This window comes from Durio zibethinus, chromosome 26 (assembly GCF_047325235.1).
Source record: "Durio zibethinus cultivar Kanyao isolate XHJ-2024 chromosome 26, ASM4732523v1, whole genome shotgun sequence".
Classification (NCBI taxonomy): domain Eukaryota; kingdom Viridiplantae; phylum Streptophyta; class Magnoliopsida; order Malvales; family Malvaceae; genus Durio; species Durio zibethinus.
In genome coordinates, this window is record NC_143187.1 from 1,174,265 (window position 1) to 1,193,204 (window position 18,940).

The following is an 18,940-nucleotide window of genomic DNA, read 5'->3' on the forward strand; positions in this document are numbered from 1 at the left end:
GAGTTTCTTGTCGATCGTGCTACTAAAAATTATGAACCAATGAACTAGTATTTTTTTTATGAAGATGTGATGGCCATTGAAAAATATAAACCTGCTGAAGAGTCTTGGAGAATGTATTTTGATAAAGTAATAAATGCTTTAGGCTATGGTATTAGGATAATTTTAATATCTCTCGACAGGCATTATTATCCTATCATAGCCAGGTTGAATTTTAATTGCACAAATAATGTGGCTGAATACGAGGATTTTGTTATAGGTTTACGTAGCATTTGAAAAAAAGATAAAAGTGTTGGATGTGTTTGAAGATTCAACTTTGGTCATCTATCAATTACCAGAAGAATGAGAAACAAGAGATTCTAAGTTGATCTAATATCATAAATATATCTCTAAGTTGGTCAAACAATTTAAAGAAATTTAGTTCGAGCATCTACCTAGAGAAGAGAACCAAATTGCTTATGCATTGGCTACTCTAGCTGTAATGATTAAAATAGATGCAAATACCAAGATCCAACCCATCAAGTTGAATGTGAAGGATGAACCAGCACATTGCTTAGGTGTTAAAAAAAAGTTAATGGGAAGCCATGGTATCATGATCTTATGCAATACATCAAAAGTCAACAATACCCAGAACATGCAACAAAAAATGATAAAAAAACTATCAGAAGGTTGGCTATGAGTTTTTTTCTTGGATGAAGATATCTTTTATAAAAAGAGTCGAGATCAAGTACTCTTAAGGTGTGTGAATGCAGCTGAAGCAAAGAAGATTATTGAAGAAGTGCATGATGGAATTTGTGGGGTACATGCGAATGGTCATATGATGGCTAGACAAATTATAAGGGCTGGTTATTATTAGTTGACAATAGAGAGTGATTGTATTGATTATACTAAAAGATGCAATAAGTGTCAAATCTATGATGATAAGATCCATGCTCCTTTAATAGCATTACACATTTTGGCTTATCTATGGCCATTCTCTATGTGGGTCATGGATGTCATCGGTCACATCACTCTAAAAGCTTCGAATAGGCATAGATTCATCTTTGTGACGATTGATTACTTCACCAAGTGGGTATAAGCTATATCATATGCTAGCGTGACCCAGTCTGTGGTATGCAAGTTCATAAAAAAAGAGATAATATGTAGATATAGGCTTTTAGAGATAATTATTTCTGATAATGCCAAAAATTTGAACAGTAAAATGATGAATGAAATGTGCACTCAGTTCAAAATCCATCATCGTAATTTGGTACCATATCATCCAAAGATGAATGGGGTAGTGGAGGCTACAAACAAAAATATCAAAAGAATCTTAGAGAAAATAATTGATACTTATAAAGATTGGCATGAGAAGTTACATTTTGCTTTGCATGCTTATAGAACATTAATCCAAACATCTACTAGGGCTAGCTCATTCTTTTTGGTATATAGAATGAAAGCTATGTTACCGGTCAAAGTGGAAATTTACTCATTGAGAGTCCTGATAGAGGTAGTGTTAGAAGAAGCAGAGTGGATTCGAAATCGCTACGAGCAATTAAACCTCATTGAAGAGAAATGACTTACAGCACTTTGTCATGATCAATTATATCAAAAGAGGATGATGAGATCACATGACAAAAAAATCCATCCCCGTTCGCTTTAGGGAAGGAGACTTAGTGCTAAAAAAGATTATTCCAAATCAACATGACAATCGAGAAAAATGGACACCAAATTGAGATGGCCCGTACATGGTGAAAAAGGCCTTTTCTGGTAGGACATTAATTTTGGCAGAAATGGATGGAGGCATTTTACCTACTCCAATAAATTCAGATATTGTAAAGAAATATTTTGCTTGAAAAAAAAATGATGACTTATCTAAGCTGAAAACCTAAAAAAGTGGCTTGGATGCGAATGAGAAGCATTATCAAGAAAAGATCCCATAACATAGGGGCAAGTGTAGTTTGACGAACTCTGAAGAATCAAAGAAGTCATCTGATTTAGTTTTAGAAAAAGAATTTGGGAATATTTTCTTCATGATTATCTTAAGATCATTATTCGGGCACCTTTGTTTCGATTCAAACATTTTGCCATCTAATGAAATATGCTATATTTCTTTTAGAAATAGCGTCTATCCATTCTTTTATTCTCATTTGATATTTTTTCACTGTACAAATAAAAAAAATGTGTGATTGCATTTTATTTGTCTTGAACTTAAAATGATGAAAAGGAATACAAACACGAAAGATCTCAGCATTACTTTTCTAAAAGTTGACAAAGGCAGATGAAAAAGGATGAGAAAAGCATGACAAGATATTCATATTACAGACTTTTGAAGAAGAGAAATATTGTTAAGAAAAAATACAATGGTCAAATGTTAAGAACAGATTGATCATATGACAATTGTGGAGAATTCTGATAAAAGAAGCCAAAAAGTGAGAGATTTCGAGAACCTTTTTACTACGATGAATAATTTTGATTGTATTATATGCATTGCATTTAGAGCACTTAGTATATGCATCCATGAGCAGTTATAATAAGGACAGAGACTTTTCATTTCTTAATAAAAACAAGAATTTGATATTCGGATGAAGATAATAATCAAACAGAAGATTTCAAAAGACAAAAATTTGCTTGTTCAAAGATGAGAACTCGATTTGGAGAACAGATTGAATTTTTTTAAAGTTGTTGAGTCTCTGCTTAGAAAAACTTTTTCAAGATGAATTTTTAAAGTTGTTGAGCCTCTGCTGAGAGGAGCTTTTTTCAAGATAAAATTTTAAAGTTGTTGAGCCTCTACTAAGAGGAGTCCTTTTTCAAAATAAAATTTTAAACTTGTTGAGCCTATGTTAAGATGAACCTTTTTCAAGATAGATTTTTAAAATTGTTGATCCTCTGCTAAGAGAAGCTTTTTCAAGATAAAATTTTAAATTTTAATAACTGGCATTACCATTTTCTGCCATAGTCTTGCTCATGCGACTATTTCTCTTTTCCATCAAGTTCATCACAGGTTTTGTGGTAATTAAGGAATCGTTGTCTTTTTGGGTTGTCGTTGGTTGAAAAAGTTATCTCCTTCTGGTTTTCAACTGATGTCTCTGTTGCCAAAGAGCGATTCAATCCAGATCCATGAGGTATGGAATGATAACTTTGAGGAAGAATTTGCATTGATTCGTGAAATAATTGATTATTTCCCCTACATTGCACCGAGTTTCCAAGCATTGTATTACGTCTCGTGGGCAATTTCAAGAACAGCTATGACTATCACTACCAAACTTTGAAAGACAATGTTGATATGTTAAAGTTGATTCAATTAGGTCTTACCTTCTGAGATGAGAAAGGAAACTTGCCTACTTGTGGAACTGATAAATATTGCATTTGGCAATTCAATTTCCGTGAGTTTGATGTCAAGGAGGATGTGTTTGCTAATGATTCTATTGAGCTTTTGAGGCAAAGTGGGATTGATTTCAAGAAAAATAATGAGAACAGTAATGATGCAATGAGGTTTGGTGAGCTTTTAATGTCGTCAGTGATTGTTTTGAATGATAGTGTGGATTGGGTTACTTTCCATAGTGGTTATGATTTTGGTTACTTGATTAAGCTGTCGACTTGCCAGAATTTGCCAGATAAGCAAATTAGGTTCTTTAGTTTGATCAATATTTACTTTCACACTCTGTATGATATTAGGCATTTGATGAAGTTTTGTAACAGTTTGGCTGGTGGATTGAACAAGCTTGCAGAGTTGTTGAAAGTGGAAAGAGTTGGCATTTGTCATCAAGCGGCTTCGGATAGTTTGCTTACATCTTGTTCGTTCAGGAAACTCAAGGAGAATTTCTTTACTGGCTCTTTGGAAAAATATTCTGGTGTGTTGTACTGTTTAGGTGATGTCAATGGACATAATAAGAAGTAATAGGAAAAAAAAAAGAAAAAAGAAGATTAAAAAAAAAATGGACAACCATTTGTTTGTCTTAATGAGTGTGCCCCGTACCCATTCTTCAATGTACGCTTTTGGCAACAATTTTCGTAATTTATTAAGATTTTCTTATGCTTATCGTTCTCATTTTTCTTCTTTTACTGCATCATAGCCTTTTATGGTTTATATATCTTTTAGTACCGCATTCATAGTTCTTTTCTAGTCTGTTGATATCTCAAGGATTGGAAGAATATGGGTTCTGTTTCTGGTAGGCTAATTGGCTCTTGCTTGGCAGTTATTGTTGATCACTATGAGAGAAACCAGTTTTACTGGTTTGGTTTGAGGTAGTTAAAGAAGCATAAACTCCTTCGCATGGTTGCAAACAACTTGATCTCATTGTTTCTTTAGTTCTTCTTGGTCAAATATGATAAAAAGATTGCTTGCATCTTTATTTGTTACTCCACAATTGGAGAAGAAACTGAAGCGTTTTACTGGACTTTCTCTTCTTTTTCCTTTAATTTTTCGCCCGGGTTTCTGGCTTCAAGGATGAGAATCAGCAGAGCCATTACGTATACATGCATTAAGAGGAGCAGGTGGAATTTGTATTGGCACTGAATGTTTTTCTCAAATGTCAAACACGGTCTCTTGAAATCTGTCAAAATACAGCAGTAACCGCTGCTATTTTGTGTGCTATGGTAGATGGTACTTAGTCATATGGGAACATAAAAGCCATTGTCATTTGCAGGCCTGTTTGGTTTCGCAGTTTGTGGTTAATGAAAAACATGTAGCAAAATAACAAGAAAGAATGCCACAAACTGTGGGTGTTATCTCATGTAATCAAAGCATGAGATGGCAATGCGAATTAAGCAGATGATCCTCTGGACGGAAAATGCATTAGTGTTGTGGTCTTATCCTACTCCCATGAGATGGGATGCCATAGATTAGGATAGAAATAAAGTAGTGCAGGTCCAGGCTGCTCAGTCGTCAAGATATTTCCCAACTAAAACATAAAAAACTCTAAAGTTCAGGATTAGATCAGGTAGCTGAAAATACAATTTACAGATCAAGTAATGTTGTGCAGCTCCATAGCCATACCGTCACAGTAGATTGGTCAGATTCTAAACTCTTGAAATTTCATTGAATCCTGCATCATCAGCAATTATGTATCATCACTAATACTTCAAATATGAAAATTAAGCAAGTTAAGCACATGTGCATTAGTATTCCGATAATGTCCAATTGACATTTCAATTCAATGGCTAATAAATGCTATGTTTTGATTATTATTATTTTTTTCACAGTATGAAGTATAAGGAGAAAAGAAAAACTAGGAAGGTTGAGAACATAAATAAAATTGCAGAAGCCCCACAATCTGAAGATGAAAATAAAGCTCAAATGAAAACATAAACACCTGTACCTAAAGTACTAATTTACGCACCAAAATACGTAGAAAACATGACAGAAGAACAGGGAAATGATAACGATATATTATTTGCCTTAAAATGGTCCATAAATACAAACCTTTGCATCAAGTCCTCTTGCGCTTTGCTGTCTTGATGTTCTTAACAACATAGCCAATGACTTCCTTTAGTGTGGCTTTCCTGTTTTCCTTGAAGTTCCAGAGCTCGGGAATAACATATCTTCCACTGGGATTATATTCATTTAATTCTTTCAAAGCAGTTATCACTGCCTCATAAATCTCTTCACCCCATTCCTGCTTAAGATTTCGTAGTTTCTCATCTTCTTCATTTATAATTTCCTGCACCATGCACAATATTAATTGAGTTCACAGTCATTCCTTGATTTTCTTTCTTAACATCAATAGCCCTCCTTCTCACAGGGGGCCTCCAACCAAAAAGAATAAGAAAAGTTTGAATATCAGAGACATACTCTAATCGAGTTATTTATGCAAAAGAGCTCATAAAAAACTTTTGCAGCAAACCATGTACCAAAAAGTGAAAGAGGCCATCTATATGTAATCCCTAATTCACAGTAGTGAAAAGGAAATATAGCAAATGCTCTAGAGCATTTATAACTTCTGATTACGTTAAGCAAATCAAAAGGAAAATGATCTTTTATTTTCCACTTTACTCTCCATGAAAAAGCAAAGATTAGTATATGCACTATGTATATATTTCAAGCACAATTTGATCCAGGCCCAAGGACAAATAAAATATAACTGACAACCATTTGATTTAGGCAGTTATATATAAGATTTGCAAACAGTACACCTTATGATGTCCTCCCTCTTCTATAATTTTGAATGGATGCCACTTTGGATTCTTCATATTCTCCTGCCACAAGGAGCATAGGGTAGTGGCTTGTATTGCTGCTTCATCAGGAGAAAATCGCAACTTACAAGTGTCCTGAAAAGCCTTTGAATCAAGCTCTCCCATTCTCTTTAATCCAATATTAGTGCGAACACCCAACAACTCTTGCAAACCCTAACAGAAGAAAAAGAATAATGGTTCAATGATCGGTTCCATGAATCTACATAGTACTATGAGATTTAGGCATAAAAATTAATTACTAAGCCAAGAAAAAATAGGGAGTACCTGAATTAACACTTTCCGTGCTTCTTGTAGCTCATCATTGCTCTGACGCTCTTTTACTATAAGAGCTTGATTTGTCTGCTCCAAATCTTGTAGATCATCAATCTTTTCTTTCAACTCATTATTCATCTCTTCCATCTTCTTTTGTACTGCTGCATCATCTTGTCCAAGATGCTTCATCACTTGCAGCTTCCCTTTCAAGTCTTCAATTTCCATTTCCAATTTCTGCTTAGCATCTAGCTGTTTTTCTAACTGAAGTATCTTTTTCAGGGCCTCTTCTTTCTCCCTCTGGAAATTTAAAATCCCATTAACTGAATACTATATAGTGCAGAAATGAAATGTGCTACAATATAATGAATTACTAAGTGGACCACCTTTTGCTCTTCAACCAGTCTTAAGACATTCTCATCTGCCTTTTTCTGCTCCAAGGAAGCTAGCTGAAGTGAATTGTTTCTTTCGTTATTCTGGAAAGACAAAAGAAAATGTCAGTGACAGGGGCCATATCCATAACTAATGCAAATAATTTTCTGTTGAAGCAGTTTAGACAATTTCACCAATTTAGCCTTAATTGTAGTACATAAGCAAAACTCTAGAATTGAAACCTATACATATTACTCTAAGCAAAACTCTACATGTTGATCTTATTTTTGATAGGTTGAAGCAACAGTACACTAGGCCATGATATACTACATGATGATGAATGTTTCTTTAACCATAAACAAAACATTTAATTGATGATACTTGCAAAATATTGAAGATAATCTCATTCACAAAACAAGTGCTAAATTTAATTGCAACGGATAAACAGAAGAAAAAATAACTTGGTTATAAGCACACAATTAATTGATCAATAGTTGTTCCAAAATGTCAAGACTAGGTTAGCAAGGAAAGATGGATTACCTTTTTCTTCTCTTCATCAAGTTTTTGCCTTTCACGCTCAGTTAGCGTCTCACGTTTGTTCAATTCCTTGCTCCAATTGTCAATTTTCTTTTTCTTTGTTTCCAGTTCATAATTCAGCTTTTCCTGTTCTTCCAAGATCCTTCGAACATTGTCTCGAGCAAGCCGCTGCATCTTCCTCGTCTCTATTGAACAATTAAAACACAAAAATAGAATTGACTCATAACTTATTTCAAGCATGATAATTGTAAACTATATGTATAAATCATAAAATTCTGATTTTATAATCATAATGGATTAATTGAGTCCATAAATGTATCTCAAAACGCCAACAGCAACGTGGACATTTTTTATTGGTAAACAGCGCCATTAGCTTGACAATCCATTCAGAGATTAGAAATAAAGTCTTAAATCCAATATGTAAGAATTAAATATAAAAGCCATAAACCAATTTATTACATCAAGAAGAAGGCCAAGTGCGGCAAATTAAGTCCAATCCCTACAAAAGCATTTGAATTTAAAAGTGATGTATGTCACAAAGTTGACAAAAACTAGGAAAACTTTTAACATTCTTTAAGTGTTTAAAATGAAGGCAAGTACAACCAGCTAAACATGTGAAGTGCAAGCATATACATTAAAAAGAAAGCAAACATGTCAAGATGAAGAAACTAGAATAGACCTTCAATAAAGGCAAGGTGTAGCTTGTCTTTCTCTTCAAGCATTCTGCTTAAGGACATTGTCGTCTCATTGTATTTCTTCAGTAATTCTTCCAGATTTTCATTTGTCAAGTCAATTCTTGTTGTCAAGTTTGCCACAACATTATTCCTATCCTGAGCAGCTTCTTGGACAATGTCTGAAATGGTTTGTAATTTTCCCACCTTCCGAAGATATTCCCCTATTGGACCGTTGGAATGGTAGTCATCAGCACGTGCACACCAACCATAAATATTTGAATCAAGCTGTGTTTGTTGTCTATTCCAATGCTTCTTACTGTGACCCTCGGATTCAAAAGCCTTTTCGAATTCAGTTGCATTCACAAACCCATTCCAATCACTGTTGAATTTCAGTATGGCTTGTCCGGTCAGGTGTCCCTCATTCCAGAAACATTGAACATCTAAAGGTTTGTATTTAGCAAACCTCTTCAACCAGTAGCCTTGATCATGCAATGCATCTTTATTCTTTGACTCAGCCACTATGTTCATAATTATTCCCATCCAAGGCCAAACATAAAGATCAGTTTGCTCTGGAGTCTGGTTCACAGCTTGTGGTAATGTGGGACGCATGGTCTGATCCACTTCACCAGCAAGGTCAATTTCCAAATACTTAGCCAAGGCCAGGTGGTTTGCCTTCTGTTTTGCACTTCTGTTGGCAGATCCTTTGCCCACTCCAGAAGCATGTTGAAGCAGATCCTTGTACTTGTAGTCTTGTTTCTTCTTCCCAGCACAAAAGGGGCATCTTAAGCTACCATTTAAGGCCTTCACTTTGTACTTCCCAGACCTTAGCTGTTCATATGGCTTCTCTTTGTATTCATTAATCTCAGACTCACTCAGATCTGACTCTTCCCCAGAGCTGGAGTCCATCTGATCAATCTACATCGAAACAAATGTTAATAACAACAATAATACATAGCTGAAATCATAATCATAATATCCTTTCCAACAATGCCCCATCACTGAACAGATTACATAATCAAGCATACCCTTCATATCATTTAAAGAAAATGAATCAAAAGCAATCAAAAAGACGATTTACAGGATATTCATCAGAGCCCATCATGGAAATTTGTAATTTACACAAATTTTCAGTATTTTTATTAAAAATAATGGCAAATAGAGCAAAAGAAAAAGAATCTCACCTTTAGGTCAGCCGATCGGGTTGGTGGGCTACTGGGAAAAAATGGAGCGCAAAAGGAGAACTTATCGAGGCCGGTTTTTTCTTCTTTGCAGTCACATTCTCACCACGAAACAACCACCAGTGGAACGGCGGCTCTGGTTGTCGAAGCGGAAGTGAGATGCGGAAAATTTTGTTTTCGGCTGTAGGGTGTAGTCAAGAAACGTTGTCGTTTGAGAATATCGAGTAAATTTTCCTCGATATTTTCATTTTACTCTCTTCCCAAAGAATAGTTGGTAAAAAAAAAAAATCTACTTAACGATTAAATCCCTTTAACTTTATTTTTATTTTAAAGTGCCATTAATTTCTAACAAAATTCAAGACCTCGCAGCCCAATGAAAGACCTTCTTCAAGCCCATACATCCAAACCCTATTAATAGCTTGTATATATTGATTATTAAATATTTTCACGATGATTATTTGTATTTTATTTATTTTAAATAAATAATTATGTATTTTACAAATAAATAAAATTAATAATATATAGTATGTATACTGATTAGTATTTATTTTCACGATCAATATTTTTTAATTTAACAAATAGTTATATATTTTACAAATAAATAAAATTAATAATATATTAATCAAAATTTGTGTGAAGATGTAAAGTTTGTAACATATGTAAATTATATAAAATTAATATAAGTTTATTATTTTTAATGTTAATGTAAAATTAAAAATATAAAGATAAAAGAATTTCAATGTAATCTTTCACCCTTTTTTTTAATTTTAGCATATAAATTCATTTATATTTTTTAAGATTAATTAATGAGAAGGGATAAATATGTAGGATTTATACCTTTTGTCATGATTAAGTGGTTAAAAATTTTGCACATTAATATACTTTAATGAAAGTAGGTCTAATGATTTATGTATTAATATCATATAAAATATTAAATTTTTATATATTTATATCATAATTTACATAAAAATTACGTGTCATAATTTATGTTAATATAAAAATATAAAATATATTTTTTATTTTATTAAATTTATATATAATAATTATTAAAATTTTAAATTATATTATTTTTATATTATATTTATATCATATCATGATATTATATTTTAAATTATCAAATCTAAATAAAAACAAAAGGTACGACAACGTGGGCAAGTATGGCATCGACCTCAAGAATCTTCATGCAGTACTACAATTTCAGCGTGCGAGATAAGATGATGAACAATGACGCTTCTAGTTTGCTCCACGAATTTAGTTTCTTGTCAACCACATCGTCCCCAGTCTTTTCTCTTATTTATTCCTCTTTTTATTACTTTTTTTTTTCTTTGATTGAATCCAGATGCCACAGCACTTTGATCCTTTCCAAATAGAGATTTCTAGATAAAATTTTAAACATCCTTCTCTTTTTCAAAAGGTTTTTTTTCTTACAAAATCCCATAAATTGATTAAGAAAATAACGAAAATTACCTCAATCACTGTTATTGATGCTTCTAAAGCATATATCTGATTATATATTTACCAAAGGTCGTATAATGTCCCTTGGTACGAGGCTGGTGTCACTAAAAATGACACCCAATAGAACAAAAAGAAGCAGAATCTCTTGACCAGCAAAAAGAACCAATAAAAGAGATGAAAAAGGAGGGACTAGGCTAAGAAAGCCATGGACATTCACAAGAACAAAAGAGAATTTATGCCACCTATTCATATTCTTTATTAAACTCTCAATTTTTAGGGTCTTTTCTTATGATTCCTCCTATGATTTGATGTTCCACTTTGTCTGCAATATAAATATCTTGTTCAGATATTTTCTTCATCATTCTTTTTCTTTGCTATCCCTGCCATACAAACCATTCCTATGGTTCCCCATGCTGCCATGAATGGCCTTTGCCCTACCCCTTATCAATCACTTCCATTTCTATATCATCGAAGACTTGTTGCAATTCTATCCTTTTCTTTTTTTTTTTTTCTAAATCAGAATGAATTCATTTATAAGGGTAAGAATTGCAATTCAGAATGAATTCTATCCTATCTACCAAGCCCTTTATTTTTTAAAGCAATATACCCATTTCCTCTCATAAATTTCAAATATTTATTTTCTATCAATTTAGCAATCCAAAAAATTATAAACGAACTGTTTAACAAAAATTCATGAATATACTCAATTTTTATTTTTTTTACTTATTATTAAATTTAACAAATGATTAGTTATATATTATTAAATTTAACAAATAATTATAAATAATATTTCAAAATTTGTTAATTAAACACAACAGATTAAAAATATAGCAAATTTCATTCATATTTGATTCAGTTATACTTCTATCAATTTCTAAAAGTCTACAAATTCTTGTTTCCTGTTCATGAGTTCAATTTGAGTTAATCAAGTTGATATATAAAGAAGAAAAATATAGAAATTCAATGAACCATAGCAAACGAAAAGCCAAAAAAAAAAAAAATTATAGTCACATCCATATCCAGAAAAGGAAATAAAAGGGAATGCAAAAGAATGGTGCTTAATGCTTTGTCTTTGATACTCCATGTTCACAGCTCAGAGATATGGGAAATTCCATATACAGTTTCCTTTCACATCTTAACCTTCAAATTAAACGCCGGCCCTAGCTTTCATACTTAGAATTTAAAAAAAAAAAAAAAAAAGGGGTTTTTACCATTTCTTCTCACCGCCCAAAGAATACAGCTGATCTGACTGATCGTTTACAGTGAAGCATATTCCAAGGTCATAACATGCATGCATGGTTAATATTTCTCAAAAGATTAACCTTCAATATTTCTCTGCATTTTATTCCCCCTTTTTTTTTGAACAGAAGTAACAAAAAATAGCCTTTGGATTTCTCAAAGCTGTTGTGATATGAAACAAATACAAAAGAAATTGTTCTTTTTGTTTTTCTGGTGAAAATTTGTTTTAATTTTTTTTCCTGAATCTTTTGATTTAAATTTGGTTTTTCTTAATATTTCTTCGAAACCGACTAGTAAATATTGCCGAAGCTTCAATGGAAAGTAGATTGGCTTCAGAATTTGATATAGTTTTGATGGGGACGTACTTAAAAAAAAGTCCACCAAAGCTGAGTTGAGTATTCTAATTGTCCATTTTCAGAGATTCACTGTATCAACTACTTAATATTTTATATTAGTAAGTTAATGGTATTTTAGTAGTCTGCTCATGTACAAAATAAATTTGATAATTTTAAACATTACTCCCTGACATAATATGAAAATAATATAAAAAATAAAATAATATAGTTTAAAATTTTAACAAAAATTATATATATTTGATAAAAACAAAAAAAAAAAAAGTTTTGTGTTTGGTGTGTGGACACAAATATTCATGCATGAACCTACTTAATTTAGCAGCTATTATTGTTGTTAATTATCAGTCAAACCAAATCAGGTTGATTAAAATTATGAAAGTGAGTGATCAAAAAGAGTTGGCAAAGGGCTAGGAGATGCAATGCATTGGAGAGTTCAGTTTTCATTTCATTTTTCACCAGATCAGTACATTATTTAATTTGTCCATCAGCTCTGACAACATAGTATTGATTGATGAATTATTGTACTCTCAAATTAAATTTGATCTTCGAAAAGAATAGTGCATGCCAGTAATTTACCTGTACTATGATTGCCATGTCTGTCTTTTATCCCAAGCAGAAGCCAAAGTGAGAAGCTAACTATAGTTGTCCACTCCATTCCATAATTGAGGAAGGTATTGGAGAATAAAAAAACCTGATAAGTGGGATAGACAGGAAATTCATTATTCATGTTTCATGTTAAAAGCCTCTTTCCAACTGTATCAGTTACTGCAACACTTCTTCAATGTCCCACCCTCCACTACTTTCAGAGCTATACCTTATTTTCCCATCTTACTGTCTCAACCACTTAGTTCTTTCTCTTGTCTCTTGGGATTCTCTAAGTCAACTCATTTTTTTACTATAAATACCAGACATTAAGCTCATCAGTAAAATCCAAAACATAGAGACTCTCTTCTCTTCTCTTACTACATTTATTATTAGTTTACATTTGTTTTTTTTGAGTTTGTTTGGGATATAAGTGATATAAATGGAGAATGAGGATGTTCCATCAGCTCCTTCAACCCCTGCAACACCGAGGACTCCTGGTGCTCCACTCTTTGGGGTCAGGGGAGATCAAAGAGGTGGGATTAGTAGAAAATCTCTTCTCAAGAGCTGCAAATACTTCAGTGTGGAAGAATGGTCCATGGAAGAAGGGAGATTACCCCCTGTCTCTTGCTTATTGCCACCTCCTCCAGTCTCACTCACAAGAAAGGTACAAAAAAAGACACAAAAATAACAAGAGATCTTTAAGTTATCGTGCTTTTGTTTATGGTTTAGTCAAACAGATAAGTGAAAAATATTCAACTAAGAGATTTTCAAAGGTGACCCAATTTTCCATTTGTGTTGAAAAACCAGGTGGGCGCCGAGTTCATAGGCACACTCATACTAATCTTTGCTGGGACAGCCACAGCCATTGTGAACCAAAAGACACAAGACTCTGAAACTCTTATTGGCCTAGCAGCCTCCACTGGCCTTGCCGTCATGATTGTTATAATCTCTACTGGTCACATATCAGGTGCGCATCTCAATCAAGCCATCACCATTGCCTTTGCTGCACTCAAACACTTTCCCTGGAAACATGTACAACTAAACCTACGGCTTTCCTTTGCTCTTTTTTTAAGTTTTTATGGAAACTTATATTATATCCTTTAAATAACATTTTGACTTTTAATTTTTGGGCAGGTACCAGTCTACATTGGAGCACAAGTAATGGCATCATTATGTGCTGCATTTGCACTGAAAGGAGTATTTCATCCAATGATGGGAGGAGGAGTGACAGTTCCTTCAGGGGGATTTGGTCAAGCTTTTGCTTTGGAGTTCATTATTAGCTTCAATCTCATGTTTGTTGTCACTGCTGTTGCCACCGACACAAGAGCTGTATGTCGTCTTTTTCATTTACATTTTTTCACGTGTGAAAACAGCCAATCAATGGGAGGAGGACAAACAGGAAAAAAAAAAAAGAATAAACAATTAAAACACTTTTAATGCACAACCAGCTTTAACATGCAACTGACTCAGATAAGATCCATACTGAAAAAAACATTTCAATCAATAATTTTTTTCATTTAGAAACTGTGTGATTCAGATCATTTATATATAAAAATGATTTGTTCATCTATTGATACATCTAACTTTTGCAATGCATAAAAGGTAATAATTTTTCTTTGACTGCCCTTTTGACTGTGTATCATTATTATCTTTGAGATTTTCTTGTTCTTCTTTCATGGAAAATTTATAGGCTTCTAAAAAGTAAGTTGATTTTATATCAATTCAAAAGGAATTTACTTTCACCTGCTCTTGACTCACCAAACTTCCATTCATGAGATAGAATTATACTATGGGCAGGCATCAATATTCAGTAAATATGATGGTAGAAAGAATTTCTCTATGCAAATTTGAGTAGAAAACAGTGTAAATTGATGTTAAGGAAGATGCATATGAAATCTTGTAAGTGAGGGATGATACTCTGCAGGTGGGAGAGTTGGCCGGAATCGCAGTTGGAGCTACTGTCATGCTCAATATACTCATAGCAGGGTATGTTACTGAAATTTCTCCAGCAATTTTGAAATAATCTAGGAAATATTTTAATCAGATGCTTCAAGGCATCTCAGTGAAACATTTACTGGTGTGATTTTTCATTCCAAGTGCAAGAAACAAATAGCTGTTGCTAGATATTGAAGGGCTCAGTTTGAGAGATCTTTGGTTATAGATGCCACTATTGTAGCTGCAATTATATGATGTAGAGCTTTGATTTTAGATAGGCATCAGAAATTACAACTTTGAATCTGCAACATGATACTGATTTCTTAGCAGAATGCATTCATTTCATTTTCATACACAAACACGAAGAGAGAGAGCTGTTCGAATATATAAAGATAAAGTCAAACCATGTTACCAAAGACAACTCAGTGCCCACAATTATGAAACACAGATACAATGATCCAAGTTCCAAGTCCAACCCTTCTTTCTTCGTTTTCGTCTATGTTTAAAGAATCTATTAATTAAGGGCAACATTTTGTTAAAAAAAAAAAAATACAGTTAAGAAAAAAAGAAATCGTGGGAGGATCATAATTGGAGCTTGAAAATTTTCTACAATAACTTCAACCGTTAATACGCTCAACAAAAAGAACCCTTCCACTTCTCTTTACGCAGCCTTACCAAATTGAGAATGTAATGCTCCCAATGCTAAGCACCCGATGAATTCCAGGAGAATGGCCCTCAGAAATCCCTTCTTTTTTTCTGTGGAACAGACCATTTACAGGTGTTTCGATGAATCCGGTACGAACATTAGGACCAGCCATAGCAGCAAATAATTACAAAGCTATATGGGTCTACTTCACTGCTCCCATCTTGGGGGCACTCTGTGGTGCAGGAACATATACTGCTGTCAAGCTGCCTGATGAAGATGGAGAAAAGCTGTCAACTGCTAGGAGCTTCAGGAGGTAATTAACATCCATCAACGACCTGCATTATCAGAACTTTATGAGGAGACATTGCAGATGACCCCCAGGGGGGGGGGGGGGGGTTTCATATTTTTGATACATTAGCATTTGGATATAAATAAGCGAACTGTGTATCAACCATATATATGTATAACAGCATAGTCAAGCTATAGATGTTCCTGAAAAAAGGGAAAAAGAATGTAGGAGAAATTGGGTGTTGAATTTCATTTGCAAGTGTATATTGTTTGGTTGGGTGAAAAAATGGTAAACGAATAAAATTAGGAGGAAGAAACAGGATTTGTTTTAAGGCTTCCAAAAATTGTTCTCTTGGGGCAAATGTCCTGGAAAAAAGCTTATTGTGTAGATTTTATTTCTCTGTCTCGTGTTTTTTCCCCCTCTTTTCTCCCCCCCACCCTGCAAAGGTTACTTAAAATATTAAAATTTTATATATTTGTATCATAATTTGCGTAAAAATTTCGTGTTATAATTTATATAAATATGAAAATATAAAATATATTTTTTATTTTATTAAATTTATATATAATTATTATTAAAATTTTTAATCATATTATTTTTATATTTTATTTTTATATTATGTTTATATCATATCATAATATTGTATTTTAATTTATCAAATTTAAATAAAAACAAAAGGTGTGACAACGTGGGCAAGTATGGCATCGACCTCAAGAATCTTCATGCAGTACTACAATTTCAGCGTGCGAGACAAAATGATGAACAATGACACTTCTAGTTTGCTCCACGAATTTAGTTTCTTGTCAACCACATCGTCCCCATTCTTTTCTCTTATTTATTCCCCTTTTTATTCCTTTTTTTTTCTTTGATTGAATCCAGATGCCACAGCACTTTGATCCTTTCCAAATAGAGGTTTCTAGATAAAATTTTAAACATCCTTCTCTTTTTCAAAAGTTTTTTTTTTTTCTTACAAAATCCCATAAATTGATAAGAAAATAACGAAAATTACCTCAATCACTATTATTGATGCTTCTAAAGCATATATCTGATTATATATTTACCAAAGGTATAATGTCCCTTGGTACGAGGCTCGTGTCACTAAAAATGACACCCAATAGAACAAAAAGAAGCAGAATCTCTTGACCAGAAAAGGGACCAAGAAAAGAGATAAAAAAGGTGGGACTAGGCTAAGAAAGCCATGGACATTCACAAGAACAAAAGAGAATTTATGCCACCTATTCATATTCTTCATCAAACTCTTCAGTTTTTAGGGTCTTTTCTTATGGTTCCTCATATGATTTGATGTTCCACTTTGTCTGTAATATAATTAATTATGTTGTTCAGACATTTTCTTCATCATTCTTTTTCTTTGCTATCCCAGCCATACAAACCATTCCTATGGTTCCCCATGCTGCCATGTATGGCCTTTGCCCAACCCTTTATCAATCACTTCCATTTCTATATCATTGAAGACTTGTTGCAATTCTATCCTTTTCTCTTTTTTTTTTGCTAAATCAGAATGAATTCATTTATAAGGGTAAGAATTTCAATTCAGAATGAATTCTATCCCATCTACCTAGCCCTTTATTTTTTAAAGCAATATACCCATTTCCTCTCATAAATTTCAAATATTTATTTTCTATCAATTTATCAATCCATAAAATTATAAACGAACTGTTTAACAAAAAATTCATGAATATATTCAATTTTTATTTTTTTACTTATTATTAAATTTAACAAATAATTATAAATAATATTTTAAAATTTGTTAATTAAACATAACAGATTAAAAATATAGCAAATTTCATTCATATTTGATTCATTTATACTTCTATCAACCTCTAAAAGTCTACAATTTCTTGTTTCCTGTTCATGAGTTCAATTTGAGTTAATCAAGTTGATATGTAAATAAGGAAAACATAGAAATTCAATGAACCATCGCAATCGAAAAGCCAAAATAAAAAAAAAATTTATAGTCACATCCATATCCAGAAAATGAAATAAAAGGAAATGCAAAAGAATGGTGCTCAATGCTTTTTCTTTGATACTCCATGTTCACTGCTCAGAGATATGGGAAATTCCATATACAGTTTCCTTTTACATCTTAACCTTCAAATTAAACACCAGCCCTAGCTTTCATACTTAGAAATTAAAAAAAAAAAAAAAGGGTCTTTGCCAATTTTTCTGACCGCCCAAAAAATACAGCTGATCAGCTGATCTGATTGATCTTTTACTGTGAAGAACATATTCCAATGTCATAACATGCATGTATGGTTAATATTTCTCAAAAGATTAACCTTCAATATTTCTCTGCATTTTATTCCCCCTTATTTTCTGAAAAGAAGTAACAAAAAACAGCCTTTGAATTTCTGAAAGCTGTTGTGATATGAAACAAATTCAAAAGAAATTGTTCTTTTTTTTTTGGTGAAAATGTGCTTTAATTTTTTTTCCTGAATCTTTTTATTTAAATTTGGTTTTTGTTAATATTTATTCGAAACCGACTAGTAAAAATTGCCGAAGCTTCAATGGAAAGTAGATTGGCTTCAGAATTTGATATAGTTTTGATGGGGATGTACTTCAAAAAAAAATCCACCAAAGCTGAGTTGAGTATTTTAATTGTCCATTTTCAGAGATTCACCGTATCAGCTACTTGATATTTTATATTAGTAAGTTAATGGTATTTTAGTAGTATGCTCTTGTTCAAAATAAATTTGATAATTTTAAATATGATACCATGACATAATATGAAAATAATATATATAAAAAAATAATATAGTTTAAAATTTTAATAAAAATTATATGTATTTGACAAAAACAAAAAAAATATATATGTTTTATGTTTGATGTGGGGACACAAATATTCATGCATGAACCTACTTAATTTAGCAGCTATTATTGTTGTTAATTATCAGTAAAACCAAATCAGGCTGATTAAAATTATGAAAGTGCGTGATCAAAAAGAGTTGGCAAAGGGCTAGGAGATGCAATGCATTGGAGAGTTCAGTTTTCATTTCATTTTTCACCAGATCAGTACATTATTTAATTTGTCCGTCAGCTCTGACAACATAGTATATACAGATGAATTATTGCACTCTCAAATTAAATTTGATCTTCGAAAAGAATAGTGCATGCCAGTAATTTACCTGTACTATGATTGCCATGTCTGTCTTTCTTCCCAAGCAGACACCAAAGTGAGAAGCTAACTATAGTTGTCCACTCCATTCCATAATTGAGGAAGGCATTGGAGAATAAAAAAG

General features: G+C 32.7%; 2 protein-coding genes and 1 pseudogene across 3 annotated transcripts; 2 read left to right on the forward strand and 1 right to left on the reverse strand.

The window, feature by feature from the left end:
- The first annotated feature begins 3,059 nt into the window (after positions 1-3,059).
- On the forward strand, positions 3,060-3,972 carry LOC111318508 (putative CCR4-associated factor 1 homolog 6 pseudogene; annotated as a pseudogene).
- A 726-nt stretch (positions 3,973-4,698) lies between these two features.
- Positions 4,699-9,326, reverse strand: LOC149511099 (factor of DNA methylation 1-like). 2 transcript variants are annotated; one of them, XM_089755103.1, is made up of 8 exons: positions 9,185-9,326; positions 8,009-8,909; positions 7,333-7,514; positions 6,807-6,896; positions 6,436-6,720; positions 6,112-6,324; positions 5,402-5,639; positions 4,699-5,024 (listed from the first exon to the last, which is right to left on the reverse strand). In XM_089755103.1, the coding sequence occupies exons 2-7, from the start codon at positions 8,907-8,909 to the stop codon at positions 5,409-5,411; spliced, it is 1,902 nt and encodes a 633-aa protein (XP_089611229.1). In that variant the 5' UTR covers positions 9,185-9,326; the 3' UTR covers positions 4,699-5,024; positions 5,402-5,408. The 2 variants fall into 2 exon arrangements, with proteins under 2 accessions (XP_089611229.1, XP_089611228.1); XM_089755102.1 differs by having other exon boundaries at positions 8,009-8,918.
- Positions 9,327-12,862: 3,536 nt separating this feature from the next.
- LOC149511100 (aquaporin NIP6-1-like) lies at positions 12,863-16,102 on the forward strand. Its single transcript, XM_089755684.1, has 5 exons — positions 12,863-13,477; positions 13,621-13,845; positions 13,948-14,142; positions 14,738-14,799; positions 15,516-16,102. The coding sequence occupies exons 1-5, from the start codon at positions 13,253-13,255 to the stop codon at positions 15,709-15,711; spliced, it is 903 nt and encodes a 300-aa protein (XP_089611810.1). The 5' UTR covers positions 12,863-13,252; the 3' UTR covers positions 15,712-16,102.
- The last annotated feature ends 2,838 nt before the right edge of the window (positions 16,103-18,940 follow it).